Source organism: Notechis scutatus, chromosome 2 (assembly GCF_049901735.1).
Source record: "Notechis scutatus isolate UNSWTSFEM ecotype Mainland chromosome 2, rNotScu1.2, whole genome shotgun sequence".
Taxonomy (NCBI): Eukaryota; Metazoa; Chordata; class Lepidosauria; order Squamata; family Elapidae; genus Notechis; species Notechis scutatus.
In genome coordinates this window covers 81642379-81664526 of record NC_142010.1, presented here as the reverse complement: position 1 = coordinate 81664526, position 22148 = coordinate 81642379, and the positions used below count along the sequence as shown (strand labels likewise).

General features: G+C 36.3%; 1 protein-coding gene and 1 long non-coding RNA gene across 3 annotated transcripts in view; one reads left to right on the top strand and one right to left on the bottom strand.

Annotated features, from left to right (window-relative positions):
* DDX46 (DEAD-box helicase 46) overlaps positions 1-22148 on the top strand; it is a 42154-nt gene that overhangs the window by 6178 nt on the left and 13828 nt on the right. For both annotated transcript variants that reach the window (XM_026687158.2, XM_087955293.1), the window contains 16 exons: positions 285-450; positions 1591-1742; positions 1894-2007; positions 2845-3010; positions 6638-6758; positions 7196-7371; positions 7741-7862; positions 9969-10047; positions 12489-12571; positions 12989-13153; positions 14335-14497; positions 14589-14782; positions 17629-17766; positions 18838-18987; positions 19392-19592; positions 21276-21491. In XM_026687158.2, the coding sequence (XP_026542943.1) occupies positions 285-450; positions 1591-1742; positions 1894-2007; positions 2845-3010; positions 6638-6758; positions 7196-7371; positions 7741-7862; positions 9969-10047; positions 12489-12571; positions 12989-13153; positions 14335-14497; positions 14589-14782; positions 17629-17766; positions 18838-18987; positions 19392-19592; positions 21276-21491 (2406 nt within the window). The remainder of the gene's footprint in view (positions 1-284; positions 451-1590; positions 1743-1893; positions 2008-2844; positions 3011-6637; positions 6759-7195; positions 7372-7740; positions 7863-9968; positions 10048-12488; positions 12572-12988; positions 13154-14334; positions 14498-14588; positions 14783-17628; positions 17767-18837; positions 18988-19391; positions 19593-21275; positions 21492-22148) is intronic.
* On the bottom strand, positions 6712-21395 carry LOC148132101 (uncharacterized). The gene is made up of 2 exons (XR_015747587.1): positions 21266-21395; positions 6712-7445 (listed from the first exon to the last, which is right to left on the bottom strand). It is a non-coding gene; the product is annotated as an uncharacterized LOC148132101 (long non-coding RNA).

Genomic DNA, 22148 nt, shown 5'->3' with positions numbered 1-22148 from the left:
TTTTATCTAGGTTTTTCTAGCATGCTGCTACCCATACTAGTTCATTTAACAAAATAGTTGTATATTCATATTTCCTTTTCCTTTGTTATCCACTGGTCTAGAATGTAGTTTTACCACATTTTCGTTTTAAAGAAAGTTTACTTTCTGAAAAAGTTGTACTGGATAGAACTGATAATCAGGTTTTCACTAATTGTATGCTTCCAGGATCTAGATCAATTTCATTTTTCTTTAAGCTATGTTAGAAATTGGATACTACCTTTTGGATGATTTTTTTTCTGTAATAGAATTTTGATCAAAATAAATTGGAAGAGGAAATGAGAAAACGAAAAGAACGAGTAGAAAAATGGAGAGAAGAGCAGCGCAAGAAAGCTATGGAAAATATAGGAGAACTGAAGAAAGAAATTGAAGAGATGAAGCAGGGGAAGAAATGGAGTTTAGAAGATGATGATGGTATTAATGTCTTTATTTAAAATTATGTGTGAAGAAAGAAGCTATGTTCTTTTGAACATAACTGAAGAAAATAGCCACAGTGGTTCTTAAGGTTGTGCATGAGATGTGGAAAATATTTTGTTTCAATCCCTTTGCTTTCTAGGGGTTATACCAAATTGTTTTGGATCAACCCTGGTTAGACAACTGAAATTTAAAATCCTTTTTTGTTTTTATGGATTTGGAATGAAATAAAATCCAGCCTACACATCCCTCTCTAATTTCCCAACTCTTCCTCTCCATGCCTCCCTGAAGCTGCTGAAACCTTGGAGTTTTTATGTGCTTCTCTCTGCTATTACTGTGCAGAGCAAATCAGTCCTGCACAAATGAAAACATCCCAAAGATGCAAGTTTTGGTTCTCAAACCATCTGAAATTACATGTTCTGTCCATAGAACAGTTTATGCATGTTGTTTTTACACTTTATTTCTTATGCACTGAGTCTATATTTTGTAGAGAATTTGAAAAAGAGGGTCCAGTGTTGAGACCTTGATTTAGTTTTATTGGATGACAGAGATTTAAACAAGGAGCTACTGTGAAATTTTTGGGATAGGGACAAGAGGCTCAAGTTCAAGTCCCAAAAAATTCCTTGGTTGACTTGAAGCCAGAGACTTGCTCCAAATCCAATCTACTTCGTAGGGTTAATGTAGGAAAAGTTGGAGGAGGGAATGTATTCACATTACTTTGAGTTCCTAAAGGAAAAGCGAAACAAAAGCCCCATTTGGATTTAAAATTTTATTGCTCACAAACAGAAATGAAAATAGCACTAGAATTTGATTCAAAAACATGCAGCAGAAATATCTTTATAGAAGCATGCACATAAAAATATAAAATAAAAATGATAATCTGGAAATAAACAGAATGGTTGGGTATCTATGAAGAGAGGAAGTTTGAGTCTGTTCATTTTAAAAATATTTAGTTTTATTGATAGAAACAAATAAACAACTTCCACATTCAGAAAAAGTTAGACTGTGCAGAAAATCAGTGTCATTGTTTATACAGAAAAGAATCCTCTTTTTTACCTATATTTAGGAAAGTATGAGTTATATATATATATAGGAACAGATTATATCCCAGTATGGTTTTAAAAATATCTTTCACATTAGATGATGATGAAGAAACTGCAGAAGGAGAAAAAGAAGGTAATGAAATTGAAGATGAAGAGCTAGATCCACTAGATGCATACATGGAAGAAGTAAAAGAAGAGGTCAAGAAATTTAATATGAGAAGTGTAAAAGGTGGAGCTGGAAGTGAAAAGGTAAATTGGATTTGATTCAGGTTTTCAAATAGTTTTTGAATATTATGACACATAAATTCAAAATTAGAGTATTAAAGTAATTCATGTTTCTGATTTGCTATGTGTGCTTCCAAACTCAGTAAAATACCCCTCCTCCCTTTTCATTTTAAAGAAATCGGGTCCAACAGTTACAAAAGTAGTAACTGTAGTGAAAACCAAGAAAGCTTCTCCAGAGACTGAAAAGAAGAAAGGAGAACTCATGGTGAATGATCAAGATGCAATGGAGGTAATGAAATTGCGTTGCATTATTTCATGTGAAACTCCAGGAAATACTATGTGTTTTAAGAGTTAGTTTAAGTTATGGGGATAATTTTATTTTGTGCAGCTTCCCAGTCTGTATAATAATGAACGTATTTGCATTGGAATCAGATCATTTGTCATTACTTCGGTATTGTGAATGCTTAAGACTTAAACTTTTTTTCAAAATGAGGTGTCCCTGAAAGGGAGCAGAAGGAAATCCAGTGAGATTGCTCACATAATCAGAAATGCTGTTAATATGGGAAATGAGATTTTGCAGCATAGGCTATTCATGTTCCTCCATTCGGCTAATGTAAATTTAGAGAGGGCAATTGAAAAGCTTGTATTTTCCTCTTTAAAAGGGGAACATATGTTGAGTGTTTTCACCACAGCTGCTTGGACGGTTCTCCTTACCTCAACTTAGTGTTATAATAGTTAATAAGCAAAAGCAAAACAAATAGGTAGGATATGTAGCTTTTGTAGTAAAAGTACAGATACCAGGGAAGGATAAAGTTTGTAAATGTGTAGATTTGGAGGAAAAGGAGCATGCAATCTACCTTGGTAAAAGGTACATTGGGAAAGGTGACAGCTGAAGTTTTAAATATATAAGTTAACAAGTGGTTCATTCTAACAAGTTTCATAATGAGTAAATCTTTGTTAATTGGTACTGTCATGCTTTTGTAGTTATCTTGTTAGTTTTATCTTTTATTATCTGGTTTTATGATGTGTAGCCTTGCAGAGTTTCAAATATTTTTTTAAAATATAGAAATGCTTTGTAGAAAAGAATCTTCCTAAAGGTCACTTTTCCTGCTTTGTAACCCACCAGTATTCCTCTGAAGAGGAGGAAGTTGATCTCCAGACTGCACTGACAGGCTACCAAACGAAACATAGGAAATTGCTGGAACCAGTGGATCATGGAAAGATTGAATATGAGCCTTACAGGAAAAATTTCTATGTTGAAGTTCCCGAGCTAGCCAAAATGACTGTGGAAGGTAATCAGCCGTATCAAAGAAACTGCTACTAAATTCAGTAAATTAAATTGCGAGATATTGTGAGTTGGGTTCATCTCAAAAAATATGCTACTTCCTCATTAAATTAATTCCTCATAAATAGAATAGAATAGTTTATTGGCCACGTGTGATTGGACACACAAGGAATTTGTCTTGGTGTAAATACTCTCAGTATACATAAAGAAAAGGTACATTTGTTAAGAATCAAGAATCATAACGTACAATACTTAATGATAGTCAAATGGTACAATCAACAATCAAATCATACTAGGAAACAGTCAATATAAATCGTACAGATACAAGCAACAAAGTTACAGTCCTACAATCACAAGTGGGGGGATGGGTGATAAGGAGTGGTGAGAAGATTAACAGTAATAGTGTACACTTTGTAAATAGTTGAACAGTGTTGAGGGAATTATTTGTTTAGCAGAGTGATGGCTTTCGGGAAAAAACTGTTCTTGTGTCTAGTTGTTCTGGTGTGCAGTGTGTTGTTTTGAGGGAAGGAGTTGAAACAGTTTATGTTCGGGATGTGAGGGGTCTGTAAATATTTTCACAGCCCTCTTTTTGACTCGTGCAGTATACAGGTCCTCAACTGAAGGCAGGTGGGTAGTAATTGTTTTTTCTGCAGTCCTAATTATCCTCTGAAATCTGTGTCTGTCCTGTTGGGTTGCAGAACCAAACCAGACAGTTATAGAGGTGCAGATGATAGACTCAATAATTCCTCTATAGAACTGTATCAGCAGCTCCTTGGGCAGTTTGAGCTTTCTGAGTTGGCACAGAAAGAACATTCTTTGTTGTGCTTTTTTGATGATGTTTTTGTCCATTTTAGGTGTTAGGTGTTAGGTGTCCATTTTAGGTCATGTGATATAGTAGAACCTAGAAATTTGAAGGTCTCTACTATTGATACTGTGTTGTCTAGTATTGTAAGAGGTGGTAGTATGGGAGGGTTTCTTCTAAAGTCTACCACCATACCTACGGTTTTGAGTGTGTTCGGTTCCAGATTGTTCCGGTTATACCACGAGGCAAGTTATATAACCTGTCTATATGCAGATTCATCGTTGTCTCGAATGAGACCAATTACTGTTGTGTCATCAGCAAACTTCAGTATTTTAACAGATGGATCGTTTGAGGTGCAGTCATTGGTATATAGGGAGAAGAGAAGTGGAGATAGCACACAGCCTTGGGGGGCCCCTGTGCTTGATTGTACAGGTATCGGATTTGATTCCGCCTAGCTTCACCTGCTGTAGGAAGCTTATGACCCACTTACAAGTGTGTTCAGGTACTGCTAGTTGGTTTAATTTACTTAGAAGAGTGTCTGGAATGATGGTATTGAATGCTGAACTGAAGTCTACAAAGAGGACCCTTGCGTAGGTATTTGGAGATTCAAGGTGTTGTAGGATGTAATGCAGAGCCATGTTAACAGCATCATCTGTCGATCTATTTGCTCAGTATGCAAACTGCGTGGGATCTAACAGCGGATCCGTGATGGTTTTCAGGTGGGACACCACAAGCCTTTCAAAGATTTTCATAACTACAGATGTTAGAGCAACTGGTCTGTAGTCATTCAGTTCCTTGATGGAGGGCTTCTTTGACACTGGAATGATGGTAGAACGTTTGAAGCAGGAAGGAACATAGCACATCTCTAGTGATCTATTGAAGATTCGGATGAAGATGGAGGCCAATTGGTCAGCACAGACTTTTAAGCAAGAAGTTATCTTGTCTGGCTTTGGTGCTTTTCCTGGCTTCTGTCTGTGTAATAGATCTTGCACTTCTTTTTCTGTGATCACCAGAGGTTGTGAGCCCAATGGATTGGGGCCAGTGCTTGGCTGTTGTTGGTGTGTTTGAGATGTGGGTTGTGGAGACAGGTGGCTGTAGTTTCTTTTCAAACCTGCAGTAAAACACATTTAGGTCATTTGCTAGTTGTTGATTTCCTTCTGCCTGGGAAGGAGGTTTGCTGAAGCCAGTGATGTTTTTAAGAGTTTTCCACATGTTTGCTGGTTCATTTGTTGAGAATTGATTCTTTAACTTTTCAGAGTAGCTTCTTTTTGCTGCTCTGATCTCTCTTGTTAATATGTTTCTGGCCTGGTTGTATAGCATTCTGTCACCTTTTCTGTAGGCTTCCTCTTTGGAACGACGTAGCTGCTGAAGTTTAACTGTGAACCAAGGTTTATTGTTACTATATATTTGCAGGTTCCTTGTTGGTACACATAAGTCTTCGCAGAAGCTAACATATGATGTTACAGTATCTGTGAGCTCATCTAGGTCTGCAGAGGCATCTTCAAAAACATTCCAATCAGTGCAATCAAGGCAGGCCTGGAGTTTCAGCTTTGCCTCATCCGACCAAGTTTTCACTGATTTAATTGTTGATTTAATGGTTTTAAATTAAATGAAGTGGCAGTTTCTTTATTCCACTACTCTGGTACCTCTTTAATTTTTGAGGCTGAAAGCTCCTTCAATAGTATAGGAGGCTGCAGAGAATCCTCAAAGCTCCTATCAGCTGCTGTCTTTTCTGGATTATCTTGTCTTTTTCTTATGTTGTAATACAGTTTTTCTGTGGCAACTCTGAAGTACGTGGTGTTTAAATCCCAAAGTTCCTCAATCAGATAGCATGCCGGCTGGGAATTCTGGGAGTTGAAATTTACATATCTTAGAGTTGCTAAGGTTGAGAAACATTGGTCTAATAATAAATGCATTTTACTTTCTACACCACAACTACAAATTCCTGCTTTTATATCTGGAAAGATTATTGGGAGAATAAGAAGCACCTGATGAAATTCCAACAGGGTTAAAAAAAATGAGAAAAATAAATTTTCTCCTACCCAGGAAGCAGAGATTCATGGATCTGCATAGTATTTGATTCTTTTTCAAAGCTAACAGGAAAACAAATCACTTCTATTGAAAAACAGCCAGACTGTTTTATGAAGTCATTAGTTTGGATTCAGAATAGCCATTCCACCAACAGGCTTCTTTCTTGTGTACCATGAGCCATCTGTTCATATGATTTGTAGCCTTTAGCTCCTTTTCCCATAAGAATCAGCTTGAGATCCTTGCCCACAACTTCCTTATTGAAGAGCCCAAAGTAGGTGCTTTCTGTCCTGCCTAAGTGCATGCTGCCCTAATAAAAATCTTCAGTTTTCTTTCATGTTAAAAAATACAGTATGGAGAGAGAATTATTATTCTATGGATTTGCCTAGTCTCAGAGTTTGAAAGGTTCCAGGGGTAATTGCAGTCATGTGAAATGCAAAGCCAGGACTTTTTTAGGCATTGCTTGTGCAAGCCATAATAAGAGTGTATCTACTTATCCAGAATCAATCTAATCAGATATGGTTTACTGTGGTCTTAACCAGGCTAATAGGCTTTCTAGCTAAAAAGCTGATAATTATTTTGTATTACAAAAGAAGATACATAGTAGTTGTAGATAACGATGCTGATTTCATGATTTTCACCAGTTATACTTAAAACTTTGTTTTATATTGCTTATAAAGATACCTGAATATGCCATCTTGTAAAAAAGTGATCAAACATTAATATCATTCTTCATATGGAAGACATATTAATAAATGTCAACAAATGAGTGATTCATATATTAATTCAGGTTGTATGTTGCAGAGGTAAATGCATACAGATTGGAAATGGAAGGAATTACAGTCAAGGGTAAAGGATGTCCCAAGCCAATCAAAACCTGGGTACAGTGTGGTATTTCTATGAAAATCCTGAATTCCCTGAAAAAGTAAGTAGGCAATAAGGAAATAGATAGTTTATATATTTTAGCATTAGGAAAAATTGTGAAGAGATTTGCAGCGTACAGCAAAAACGGGAGATGTAGTGCTTTATATATTGCCAAAATGTAAACAGCAATTAGCTCCAGTCAAATATAAGGCAGTTTCTGTTGTACAAACCCACATGCCAGAAATCAGAAATCCTTCAGGTGTTGCTGAAGTATACTCATCGGGATCTCCTAGACTTGGGTGCAGTTACTGTGAATTACAGTTTAACATCATCTAAAAGTATCAGAATATGTAATAGTTCCCGTATTTATAATTTCTTCACTATAGCTATATTTTCTAAAATACATTATGTGAAATTAAAACTGAAAATCAGTACTTTTGTAGAACTATATATGATAATGTTCATGTCCATAAAGTATCTTTTTATTTCCTTTTTAAGACATGGCTATGAAAAGCCCACCCCTATCCAGGCCCAAGCTATACCTGCAGTTATGAGTGGACGTGATTTAATCGGCATTGCTAAAACAGGAAGTGGAAAGACTATTGCATTTCTGCTGCCCATGTTCAGACACATCATGGATCAGAGATCATTAGAAGAAGGCGAAGGTCCAATAGGTATGGATGATGTTGTTAATCCAATCACTCATGTAGAGAAACAGAATTATTATGCACAGGTTCCTAAAATGTTCCTAAAAGGAAATAAAATACAGTAATAAAACAGCTTTTGAAACAATGCAGAGCATAAACTAATCAGTTGAAAATAACCATATTTTTAATTTCATGCTGGAAAAAGCTTCATGCTGAAAGATATTGGTGATGGTCTTGCTTTAGTAGAAAGTTCTGTAAAATATAACAAAACAAGATATTTTTTTCTTGTCACTACATAATATATGAAAATCTTTGAGGGGAGTCTCCGTTTTATTGAAACTTCTGGTGTGCACATGATGAGAACATTTGGATTAAAATTTCTGTTTTTTTTTCCAGCTGTCATTATGACACCTACTCGAGAACTAGCTCTACAGATTACAAAGGAATGTAAGAAATTCTCAAAGACTCTTGGGGTTAGAGTCGTGTGTGTATATGGAGGCACAGGAATAAGTGAACAGGTATGTTATCAAACATATATCACATTGATAGGATCTAGGATTGTCAGAACTTTGGATTCAGTTTCCAAAAAGTGCTTTGGAGCATGCATTACCAGTGCAGCACCTATTTTAAACAGCCATACCTTTTCCCAGGATGAACAGAAAGGTAGCCACCTGAACCTAGGAAAATAAGGTGATGCAGACATACTGAAGCATCTTCCCTAGATTGAATCTGTAATGCTGAAGAGTTGTAATAGGATTGTACAGTATTTCTCCCTATGTGATAAACAACTATTTTTTGCAGTCAGCTTTGGCAGTTCCTTCATAACTTAATTATTAAGTTTTTTTGTATTTAAAAGTACTGGATTAGTAACTTCTGCAGTGAATTTTCCTGATTTCCTCTGTTGCATCTACCATATTCCTCAGGCTGTTTCTGATGGTAAAAAAATATAGGAAGGTCTAGATAGTGTTTTAACAGAAAAATATTTTTCTAGAAACAAAAATAAACTTTGTGCCAGATTATTTTTAATCTGATTCAAAAAAGATACTTCAGTGTTACAAATATTACAAATATTGGGCTTCTCTGCACTTTTTAATTGATTCTGGAGGAAGACCTAGTTGCTTTGTAGACAGGTGTAAATGTGTTTCAAAGTACAATTTTCAAACTGAATCTAAATGTACTTTGTACATTCACAAGGACTGGAAAACCTAGATTTGTTTTAGCCAACTTTCCATAGAGAAAGAATATGTACAACTTTACAATATTCTAAAGCAGGGGTCCTCAACCACCGGGGCGTGGACCGGTCCCGGTCCGTGGAGCACTCTGTACCGGGCCGCAAATAAAAAAAATGGCGGCTTTCTTCGCCTTCGGTGAATGCTGCTGGGATCGGGGATCAAGGACACAAATGAGAGAAGGGAGGGAGGAAGCAACCAAAGCCTGTCCTGCTCTCTGGCTCAGCGGCTTCGGTTTCCTCCCGCCTCGTTCCTCTCTCAGTCGCTCTCTCGCTGCTCCACCAGCCCAGGAAGAAACTGCTTCAAAGAAGCCGGGGGGGTGACTTTTCCTGTCGCCGCAGCACCTCCGAAGCGCCCGTTCACCCCCACCCGCCTGCCGCGCGGTTCAATCCACAGTGCTCCGTTCTGCCTGCCTGCCTGCCTTCTTCGTTTCTGGTGAGAATAATAACTATTCGCCTCTTTTTATCAGCCGAAGCTTCTCCGAAACGAAGAAGGCAGGCAGAACGGAGCACTGTAGATTGAACCACGCGCGGGCGGGTGGGGGTGGGGGTAAACGGGCGCTTCGGAGGTGCTGCGGCGACAGGAAAAGCCACCCCCCCCCGGCTTCTTTGAAGCAGTTTCTTCCTGGGCTGGTGGAGCAGCGAGAGAGCGACTGAGAGAGAAACGAGGCAGACACCTGAGGGATGGGGCTGAGGGAGGCAGGGCCGAGGCGCTCCCTGAACTTGGTGGTTTGCTGGCAGATGTTTTATTACCCGACTAGTCAGGTAATGAAACGTCTGCAAGCAAACCACCAAACTCGATTCTCTCTCCCCCGGTCCTTGAAAAAGTGTTTGTGCTTGAAACGTCCCTGGTACAAAAAGGTTGGGGACCACTGTTCTAAAGAGCAAAGTGGACTTGAATTAGTTGTCTGACAGGTGCTATAAAACCTGATTAGTGAGGTTTTCTCAGTCTAGGTTAATACTTAGTAGCTAATTTTTCTGGTAACAAAGTAATGTTGGATATAGGTCTACATATAACACAACAATTATATTTTAAAAACAACCCATTTGAAACAATGTGATGGCAGTGCACAGAAAGTAGAAAATTCATTCTTTCCTCTCTAGCTACTTTTATACATTTTTTCAGAGTCAATTCATTTTTCCCTGTGTTTAGGAAGAGGGTGGGATAATAGATGGATATTGTCTAAAATGTGGGTTTTGGTAAAGGGGCCTGATGGATGTGAGCCCCTAATCCCCTCTCTGTGTGCTAGCTCTATATTTTTCTGACATTATGTATCAATTTAATAATTGAGAACAGAAGGATTCATATTTTAAACCATATATTAATATTGATAATTTAAGTATTGTTATAAATGTTATACTTTAAAATAGTTTCTTCTACGTATTTTATATTCAGATTGCTGAACTGAAAAGGGGTGCGGAAATAATAGTTTGCACACCTGGTCGTATGATTGATATGTTAGCAGCTAATAATGGTAAGAAAATACTTTTTATTTGTAAAGAAATTCTGACACATTGTTTCCCTCCCCTTCAATAATGAAATTCATAGATATGTTGAAGCTGTGATATCCTAATGTACAGAATGGTCTTAAAAATGACTCTGTTCAATATTTTTCATTAGAAATTTCAAAAGTATTTGACGAATGGAAACCTTTGAAGCATTTCTTAAAATAAACATACTCATTTTGGGATTATAGCTCAATTTCAGAATTGACTTTCTAAAAAGGCTGTTTGACACTTATCATTTATATTGAAATCACGTTCCCTATCTATTGGTTATTAACACCGATTGCTCACCTTTTGTATAAAGAAGTTTTCATCTCTAAATCTGGGAACAAAACATTACAGTTTGAGTTTTTTTAAAAAATGGCTTTTTTCCTCAAAATGGTTTGATAACGAATAACCTAAACAGAGATATTGCAGCTTTAAAGTACATTTTACTGTAACATTATGTGCTTATCACATAATATTTGATTGTTTGTTTATGTATTTTACTGTAAAAACTCTTACTAAACTGTTGACATTTGACTTCTGTGGAAAAAGTTCCTTCAAGAGTTATAGAACTGAGCTTCCAAAGACTAAGTCATCAAAGGTAGGTACAGCAATGTTGTTCCAAAATAATGTACACTTGTACAATAAGAGCCTATTATTTTTTTGAAAAGTGTTGCAAAGTTCTTTTTTTGGTTTATTAGAAATAATATACTACATAATGTGTTTAGAAGTAAAGGAAAAATAAATAGAAATCTTGTGTTTACTTTGAATTACTTATTTTACACCACATTAAAATAGCATTTCCTCCTTCAGATTTTTAAAAATTGCTATCCATTTGCTTGAAGATGCTGCAGTAAGGTCTAACTCAATCCAGCTTCCAACCAATAAGCATCAGTAGCTGAGGTGAAACTCGGACCTCCTGTATATATTCACAAAGTGAAATAGAAGTGACGTGGCTAGGGCATCTCTGCAGATTTTTTACTTGTTTTTAATATATTCACTTTGATTTTATTGAAATGGGAGTAGCAGTTTGTATAAAGCAGGGGTGTCAAACTCGCAGCTCACGGGACAGATGCGTCACGCGCTAGCCTCGCCCACCCCCAGATTAATTATGGGGGGGAAAAGTTGCGATATGTCATGTGACGACAATGTGTCGTTGCGAGTTTGACACCCCTGGTATAAAGTAATAGAAAGCAGGCTGTTGTGGATTGTAACTTCTTGTTTGTGCTAGAAATGACTGCTTTCTTGGGCTAGATATATTCTTGAAGTTACTATAAACTGTCACTATATGCAAAAGTAGTCAAGAAGGTTTTCTGTACTCTCTAGCTCCATCAAATATTAGAGCAATAGAAACCCACAGTAGAAATCTGTAATTCTTTCAGTTTAAGGGTTCATGGCTTCTCAGGTCAAATCCTCAAACTGCTTTCTACTGTTTAAAAAGAATCATAGAATTAAGTTCTAAAAGAAAAGCATATATGTATGTTAAATATGTATGTATATTCTCTCTTCTTTGCCATATAAACCAACAGGGAGGGAATGCAAAGTACATTAACTAGTGATGGAGAATCACTGATGTATGCACATTGTGCTTTTGGATACAAGATTTAGTATAGAATTGCTGATTCTCAAACAATTAAGTGGGATTTAGGTATACTTTATACCAGCACCTTTGGAAATCTTTAGTTTAAATTTTTTAAAATCTTTTTGGTCTAGATCATTACACAAGGCAAAGAAGTCTTTTGCGTGGGTCTATTTGTCACTGTGTGTGGGATAGCTATTCTTAATATTGAGTTCACTAATTTTGAGCTATATTTGTATATGAGAAAATATTGCGCAGTTCTGTTTATGTCAATATGATGGTAGTTTCTATGAATAGGTTCTGTGAACCAGTATGAGACTTTCTGTTTAGAAAATTGGAGATAAAGCTTTCCTGGATTTCAGTGTAATTAAATGTTGAATCATAAGTATTTCCAATAGTGACACTAAGATTTTGTAAGGTTTCTTCAGTTATCACTTGAATTTTGCTTTCCACACATGCGCTGTAATCTCTAATATGTTTTTTTGTAGGTGGCGCTCACAGATAATGGCTGATGTGGCTCGTTGCTTCACCTTAGTCTTAGTTTTATGATGTGTTTTGGTGAGGGCTGTTTTCTGAATTTTGCAGGTTCTTCTGGCCCTGTACTGATATACAAGAGAAGTAATTGACAAAATAATGGGCCTTGTGCATCAGTACACAATTGCCAAAACATTTGCCAGTACAAGAGATAAGGCACTTAGTGAATTGTTTTTCTAAAATAAATAAATGATTAAATCTTTGTTTAAATTCTAGTCAGAATAAGTACCATTTTATTTAAATATTTTACGAAGAAAAATAGCTTTTAGATTTATTTTTGTTTCCTTTTGTTGTTTTCTCTCCTTTCCATAGGTCGGGTGACAAATCTTCGGAGAGTGACATATGTTGTCCTTGATGAAGCAGATAGAATGTTTGACATGGGCTTTGAGCCTCAGGTAACCATAGGAATGACTAGTTTTTACAGATTTCCTAACAAAGGTTTACATAGTATATTTCATGTTCTGCTCTTTGATGGCATAGCTATTGATCAGTAGAAAGTTATTTTTGTCTAGTAAATGTTTAATCTCTAATATAAGTACCAAAATGGGCATGGAAGAGTCCAAAGTATTGCCTGATACCTACTTATACTACATTGCTGTCTGTTAACCAATTCATTAAATTAGGTACAAGATTATACAAAGTCGGAAAAAAGAATGGAGTTTACATATTAACCACCTATAAATATCTTAGTAGTAAATAATTGCTTACTACTGGTGTGAACACTGAATATTGTAGAAGAATTTCTTTCCACAGGAAAGCAGTATGTAGCTGATTTGGGAAATTCACCATTAACCCACTTTTGTTCACAATAGGTTATGCGCATTGTAGACAATGTGAGACTTGATCGCCAGACCGTGATGTTTTCTGCTACTTTCCCTAGAGCCATGGAGGCTTTAGCTCGCCGTATTCTCAGCAAACCAATTGAGGTCCAAGTTGGTGGCCGGAGTGTTGTCTGTTCAGATGTTGAACAGAAAGTGGTAAGATGTAGAAATGTAACCTTTGTATTCCCTGTCTTAATGACAGCCTTCAAAGGATAGCTTTAGAACAAAGTTATATATCCAAGATAGCTTTACTTGTAAATATTTTGCAGGCATTGGCTTCTGAAATGTATTAATTGTATAACAGAGAGTAATACTTGTTATTTTGTGATTCTTCAATGAGGCAGTTTATCAAAGCACTAGTGATAACATTTGTTGTCCTGTGCTGCAGAGTGATAGCACTTTTATGCAATTTTTACTGTAAAGTTTATCCAATGATCTGTTATGCTTAAAAGTTCATACAGTATAGTTGTCAAAGGAATCCATATGCTACTATAAAGGAACATATTCAGATTGGAACTGGCACTTCGCTATCACAAAGTATCAGACTCAAAGAAAACTGTGGCATTATCAAAGAAAAAGTTGAACTCAAGGCTATTTTTCTAAATATTATCCTTAGTTATTTTTATTAGTCAGAAGCCAGAATTTACATTTTTGGTTATATGAAATACAGTTTAAGGCTTACTTTTTTAAAACTAGTAGCCCATAGTGAAGTTTACATAGTAAATTGCCTTAGAAATTGGAGATAATTTCAGAAATTATTTCAAATATGTTGTGGATGGCCAAAATACATATTCAGCATGGGCTAATACATTTGGCCAGGGTGTTGGGTAAGGCTGGTTAAACAATCAAATTATTGTAGACTTCAGTAATTTCTGTGTCCTTGTTTTAGTATATTATGCAGTTACAGTTTTAAGTTGAGTTAAGGTTAATCTAGATATTGTACAATTTTGACATAATGTGAACTGCCTGGAGTTCCATGAATGAAATGGCAGCCCTAAAAATCATTTAATGAGTAAACTAATATTTGTATGGGTTGGAACAGGTCTTTGACATGCCCCCAAAATAATGGTATAACTTTGTAGTACTCACTTTGTACCTAGGCAGTCTTCTTTCCCCCAAAGAGAAGAAAAATGAAGTCAAATCTTGCTCTTTGCTAGTTGCAGTTATAGATTATCTATAAAAAATGTTTTTATTGTAAAATTAAAGTAAGTTTCCACTGAACATTTGCTATGATGTTTGAATCAGGTATATTGCTATTATAGACCATACTGATATCTCCAGATGTTCCATTGGGGATAACTGTACTGCTTCTTTCACCAACTATTCCGGTCTTTCAGGTTGTCATAGAGGAAGAGAGCAAGTTCTTGAAATTGCTTGAGCTACTAGGACATTATCAGGAAAAAGGAGCTGTCATTATATTTGTGGATAAACAGGAACATGCTGATGGATTACTGAAAGATTTGATGAGAGCTTCTTACCCCTGTCTTTCACTTCATGGAGGTAGTGGGCATTCCTCGTCTTTTAATTATTTGACAAAATAACTGAACCTTATATGTTCATCAGCATCCTTTGCATGTGTTTTCTTCTGCAGGTATTGACCAATATGACAGAGACAGCATAATCAATGATTTTAAGAGTGGAGTATGCAAACTGCTTGTGGCTACATCAGTAGCAGCTCGAGGTCTTGATGTAAAGCATCTTATGCTTGTAATCAACTACAGTTGTCCTAATCATTATGAGGATTATGTGCACAGGGCAGGCAGAACTGGGCGTGCAGGCAACAAAGTATGTAAATATTTTTTCCACTGATGACTTAAAAGATAAAGGCTCATTTGGAAGGGTTATTGCTTTGTTGATTTATATACTTTCTGAGCAACCACTTGATCTAAAATTGTTTTACTAACAATAAAAAATGTGCTCATTTCCAATTAAACAGAGCAGTGGTGAATATCCTGAAGCTCTCAGATGGTGTAATCCTTGATGTAATATTCTTCAGTCCTTGGCCTAATTGTATTGACTCAAGTAATTTGTATCTTTCATTTTCAACTAAATAGCAATTTTGTGATTGAAACCAAATCGAAAACTGTTGACCATGTGCTTAATAGGACTGGACTGTAGAATTATAATGTCTGATAGTTTGCATATAGATATGTGCACATGCAAAGATTCTGAGCAAATCGCTTGAAGGATTCCATTCTGTGAAACCTTGTTTGGAAATGTCCCATTGAACCAAAACTCAGTTCTGGATTATACAGACTGCAGGAGGAAAAAATGTTAACAAAATTATATTTTTCCTCATTGCACATTTGAGCAACTGAAGATATGTTTCACTTTTTCATTTACAGGATATGTATTCTGGATCATGCTCTGTATTTTTGCATTGATTTCAGGTTTATTTTAAAATAAAGCTTAAAAAATAAAATAAAAGTAAGATTAGAAATATATTATATCCTATTGTTTAAAGCTAAACATATTTAATCATTTCTGGAATGTTGCTTAATAGTTCAGAAACTAATGCTTAAAATGTAGTTGATCTCACTGGCTGTGTAAAACTGAAAATATAACTTATTCTTCTAGGAACATTTTGCATAAAAATGAAAAAATATACTTCTAATAAGCAATATACACTGCTCAAAAAAATAAAGGGAACACTTAAACAACACAATGTAACTCCAAGTCAATCACACTTCTGTGAAATCAAACTGTCCACTTAGGTAGCAATACTGATTGACAATCAATTTCACATGCTGTTGTGCAAATGGAATAGACAACAGGTGGAAAGCATAGGCAGTTAGCAAGACATCCCCAATAAAGGAGTGGTTCTGCAGGTGGTGACCACAGACCACTTCTCAGTTCCTGTGCTTTCTGGTTGATGGTTTGGTCACTTTTGAATGCTGGAGGTGCTGTCACTCTAGTGGTAGCATGAGACGGAGTCTACAACCCACACAAGTGGCTCAGGTAGTGCAGCTCATCCAGGATGGCACATCAATGCGAGCTATGGCAAGAAGGTTTGCTGTGTCTGTCAGTGTAGTGTCCAGAGCATGGAGGCGCTACCAGGAGACAGGCCAGTATATCAGGAGACGTGGAGGAGGCCGTAGGAGGGCAACAGCCCAGTATCAGGATCGCTACCTCCACCTTTGTGCAAGGAAGGACAGGAGGAGCCCTGCCAGAGCCCTGCCAAATGACTTCCAGCGGGCCACAAATGTGCATGTGGCTGCTCAAACAGTCAGAAACAGACTCCATGAGGGTGGTATGAGGGCCCGATGTCCACAGGTGGGGGTTGTGCTTCCAGCCCAACACCGTGCAGGACATTTGGCATTTGCCAGAGAACACCAAGATTGGCAAATTCGCCAATCTGGTGCCCTGTGCTCTTCACAGATGAAAGCAGGTTCACACTGAGCACATGTGACAGACGTGACAGGGTCTGGAGACACCGTAGAGAACATTTGCTGCCTGCAACATCCTCCAGCATGACCAGTTTGGCAGTGGGTCAGTAATGGTGTGGGGTGGCATTTCTTTAGGGGGCCGCACAGCCCTCCATGTGCTTGCCAGAGGTAGCCTGACTGCCATTCGGTACCGAGATGAGATCCTCAGACCCCTTGTGAGACCATATGCTGGTGCGGTTGGCCCTGGGTTCCTCCTAATGCAAGGCAATGCTAGACCTCATGTGGCTGGAGTGTGTTAGCAGTTCCTGCAAGACGAAGGCATTGATGCTATGGACTGGCCTGCCCGTTCCCCAGACATGAATCCAATTGAGGATTCTGGGACATGAAGACATCTGGGACATCATGTCTTGCTCCATCCACGTTGCACCACAGACTGTCCAGGAGTTGGGGGATGCTTTTAGTCCAGGTGTGGGAGGAGATCCCATCTGCCACCTCATCAGGAGCATGCCCAGGCATTGTAGGGAGGTCATATAGGCATGTGGAGGCCACACACACTACTGAGCCTCATTTTGACTTGTTTTAAGGACATTACATCAAAGTTGGATCAGCCTGCAGTGTTTTTTTCCACTTTAATTTTGAGTGTAACTCCAAATCCAGACCTCCATGGGTTGCTAAATTTGATTTCCATTGATAATTTTTGTGTGATTTTGTTGTCAGTACATTCAACTATGTAATGAACAAAGTATTTAATAAGAATATGTCATTCATTCAGATCTAGGATGTCTTATTTTTGTGTTCCCTTTATTTTTTTGAGCAGTGTAGATTATACAAAGAAAAGTAATATGATGTAATTTTAGAAAGAGAAATTCAAATATATTTCTGCTTATAACTGCTTAGAAGAGTATTGGAAGCCACTTTATATCTTTTTTTTCTTTTGAAATTTTCTTCAACTTTTTTCTCTCCTGGATCTTTTTTCTTTTTCTTTGATTTTTTTTCTTTTTTCTTTTGTATTACTGGTAATTGTATTAGTTTTGATCTTGTTTAAAAGTTTCAATACAACGTGTGGGTATACATGTATTTAAATTGATCAGACATACAGTAACTATATATGTTGATATGGATATATTTCTTTGAAAATAAAGAAAGATAACATCCCAGCATAGTGGAAACTTCACAAAAAGAAAAATAACTTAACGTCAATGTACTTTCAGTTATATTATGTTTATGCTTAATATTTTATTACAGGGTTATGCCTATACTTTCATAACTGAAGATCAAGCACGGTATGCTGGTGATATAATTAAAGCTTTGGAGTTGTCAGGTACCGCAGTTCCTCCTGAGCTAGAGAAACTTTGGATTGATTTCAAAGATCAGCAGAAAGCTGTGAGTTACCCATTTTATAGTTGTCATATTCAGATTGCTTACTTAAATCCTGTTTATGTATGTAAATAATAGTTCTTAAACAGAATAGTTGGGTGCCTTAGGAGTGCAGTTTGTACCTTTTCAGACTAATTGAAGAAACTCTTGTGTAAACAGTGTATTCTGATCATAGAAGGCCTCTTCTACACATTGTATTAGAATGGATTGTGCTAGAACTTTGGGTGATGCATTTTTTTTAATTTCTAGGAAGTTAAATTTGCCATGGGCGAATAGGCAGCAATATAAATTCAATCAATCAATCAAATAAATAAATAAATAGTCTTCATGTGGGAGCACCAAAAAATGGTAGCTCCTCTGGTAACTGATAAATCATTGTACATCATGAACTACATTTAGTATTAACAGCTGACTTCTCATTTTCCCCAACACTCCCTTTAAGTTAAGTTTTCCTGGTCTGGTCTTGAGAAGATTCTCTAGTCCTTCAATACAGATTTGAAGAGTAATGGAGAGGATGAATTTGTTCAACTAATACATGTTGTTCTTTGAGTGATGGTTAAATTTTTGAACATAACTTAACTGATCTCTTAAAATTCCAGTTTTAAATATACTGTTTTAGTTTTGTGGTAGATACTAAATTCTCACATTTCTTTATCTATTTAATAGTTGGTCTTCAGGAAATTAATACAGAGGTACTGATCAGTTTTTTCTTAGATGTATCCCAGTTGGGAGGTTGTTAGGAATCTGTCACAACGGCAACTGATCCAAACCAGACATAACAAACAGAGGAAGTGAACTAATCAAGTTTCCAGCAATCATTAATCAATCGTTCCCAGGAAACCTCCAATCACCAACCAACCCTCTCAGTTCATTTCTTACAGCTTGCAAATACTGCAAGGCAAATATCCTTGTTTCTATGGAAGATTCTCTGGAATGCAGTGCAAAACATTGGCAGAGAATCTCATCAATACTTCAGTATTCAACTCTTAAAGAATCTGATTTATGTTAAAACTTTTGCCAGTAAACATTTAGAACATTTTTATATTTGGTGGCTGACTTTTGAATATGCATTTATAGGAGGGGAAATCGATTAAAAAAAGTAGCGGCTTCTCTGGTAAAGGATTCAAGTTTGATGAAACAGAAGAAGCTTTGGCAAATGAGCGGAAGAAGTTACAAAAAGCGGCACTTGGCTTGCAGGATTCAGATGATGAAGATACAGCAGTTGATGTAAGTATTTCATACATTTCTTTTAGTTAGACATTTCAGATATAAAATGTGCTGACATGACACTTTTGTTTTCCTGTCCTCTGGCTGACCTTATATTGGAGTGAATTTGTGAGCCCAATTTCTTTTAAATTGTAGTCAAATACTGTATTATTTTTCATTCATCAATAGCTGTCTATCACTTTCACAATTTGTGAAATATTTGATCTTGCCAAAAAAGTCAACCATAATTTTTTCTACTTTTTTACTTTGAATATTTTCGAGCAATTTTTATTTTGGATGATTTTTCAGGTTAGTACTTGAAAAAGAAATCAATTGCTTAGGTATCTAAACCATTAGCATATTGCTTCTAATCATTTACTATGTTTACCCTAAAAATATGAACTTTCCCTTTTCTTTTTTATTAGATTGACGAGCAGATTGAAAGCATGTTCAATTCAAAGAAAAGAGTGAAGGACATGGCAACCTCTGGTGGTTCATCTAATGTTCCTGCCCCTACAGCAGGAAATGCAGAGAAATTAGAAATTGCTAAGAGATTGGCATTGAGAATCAATGCACAGAAGAATCTTGGAGCCGAGGCACAAGTATTGGTGTCTTTTCAGTTTAAGGTCATCCTCTTCTACAAATCAATTTTTATAGTCTTTATGTTGAATGCTTTATGTTTGCTAAGTTTATATAGTACAATCTTCACTATCCAGACAGCTCTGTAGACATAGACATTAGCAGGAAAGAGGGATGAAACACCTTTATTTATTTCATTTAAGAAAAAAATGTTGCAGTTGAATTAGAAACCCAATTTGAATTTGTATTCAGAAAAATATGAATCAGTCCATTATAAATTATAAATTTCTCTTAACTCTGTACATGATACACAAAATTATCACAAATAATTCAAAATATTTTGAATAACATCTGTGTAATGTATTTGGTATAATAGCAAAGGGTTGGTAGCAGTATAGAAGCTATAGTACACTAAACCTAGAAAATATTCAAAAACTTGTATATGGGGGGTGCAGATAACTGAAATTTTATTATGTATTGCCAATGTTTGAAGTGCTAATGATCTAATCTGTAAATTCAAAATATGATTTTATCAGTAACAAGAAATTTATATGAATAGTTTAATAAATATTTTAGTGCTTTGCAAAGACATAAAAAGATCTAATAAACATTATTTGATTGGCATTAAAAGTTTTTGGAAGGGAAAGTATTCTGATATAAAAAAAAATGAACATTATTTCTGCATGAACATTTTTTGTAGATGGCTGTTTGCAACAAACCATTTTCTGCTCCCCCCAAAGTTGCTGGTAGTTATTTGGAAGAAAAGTTTTAATTTTTCGTTCTGGTCCTAGTGAGGTTGAGTTTGGGCCTTTCATTGGAGCTGTTTAGTTGGCAATGTAAAGCAAACAAAAGCTGTGTTCCCCCAGTTGATTCTTCCCAGCTCAGAGCATGTGTGATCATGTTTCATAGATTGTACATTTCTGGTGGCCCCACACCAGATTTGTTATGTGTCCTATGCTATGCTTGTTTTTTGTTGCCTGAAAAAAATGCCAATTTGAATGCTGTAATTATCTGCAGCCCTCTAGTTAATTTCTAGCGGGATAGCAAAAACAACAAAGACTCTTGTAAAGGCATTTATTTTAATGAAGTAGATATCATTTATGCCAGAATAAATTGGTTGGTCTCTAAGATATTGCAAGCCCTTTTTTGTTTGTACAACTGGTAATTTATTTATAATAAATCTTTTGTTTTATCTCTGTTTTCGTATCTATTTGGAGACTGGGAAATTAGATAATTGGAATAGAAACAAGAGTTGGCAATTGTTGCTAAAAATGTTATATAAAAAAGTTCTGAAATCAGATTTCTGATTTGAAACTGTCATTGTGATTACAATAAAAGAAGGGAAACAATTGACTTTTCCAATTTTGCCTGCTCTTTACATCTTCCTTCTGTGTACTAGACAGCATGTGGGTTGCAATACGAAGCAGCAATCTGCTTCCTATTCCCATCTGCCAGCATTGACAGATCGGCGACTGAAGTATCATACTTTAAAATCACAGTGATTTTTGAATAATTAAGAGACTGAAACATTGTGAAGGCCTTTATTTCTGGAAGCAGTCATATTACCATCCCCTTAGGTAGTATATGTCCAGTTTTGCTTATTTGACAAGCTTTTCATTTCTTATTTTGTTCTATTCTTTTATACTGTACATTTTTACAAAAATCTTGATATATTAAATTGCAAACGATATGTTTCTGAAATTAGTTTTTTTTAAAATACCTTATTTCAGGATGTGATGCAGCAAGCTACAAACGCTATCCTGAGGGGTGGCACAATTCAGGCTCCCACGGTTTCTGCAAAAACAATTGCGGAGCAACTCGCTGAGAAGATCAATGCCAAGCTCAATTATGTGCCTATCGAAAAACAAGAGGAGGACAAGCAGGAGGGACAAAATGAATCTTTTAAGAGATATGAGGAAGAACTGGAGATCAATGATTTCCCTCAGGCAAGGATTGCTTTTCTCATTTTCATTTAAATTGCAGAGGTTTTTAATTGCTATAGCTCTTCTTATAATAATTTTTTTCTGCTCCCATGTAACTAACATTTTTCTGATTCTGTTTTTTGTTTTTATAATTCAGTTGCACATTTAATTTTTAAGGAATGTTGTTGCTTACAAGCACATTGAATTTTTAAAAGCTTATCAGAATAAAAATGGACTTGTAAGGCAGTGCTAACTATAGTCACAATACTGCCTTTGGGTTTTCCGCCTGCCTTTCTAGATGTATCAGGATTGAGTTAATCCAGTAACTATCTTATACTATCTCTGATATAACATAGATTTCTTACTGGAGAAGAATATCATGTGATGAATCCTCAAATTTATTTTGATCTTTTAATGATACTGACCAACCTGTGATATTCCAGGAAAAAAAGAGTTTGCATCATCATTCAGGGCCAGTCACGTTGCTTAATTTTCACAATCTAGTGATGTAAAGTCATTGCGATGATGTGATGACCCGGGGCATGGCACAAAGGCAACACAGTGACATAAGTAAGAAGAGTCCCTTTAATACCTCCAACTTTTGGCTCCCAGTGTCCAGGTTACCTTCAGCTGGAGAAAAATCTCTCCCAAGAACAGTCTTTAAATGGAGGAAATTCAGTC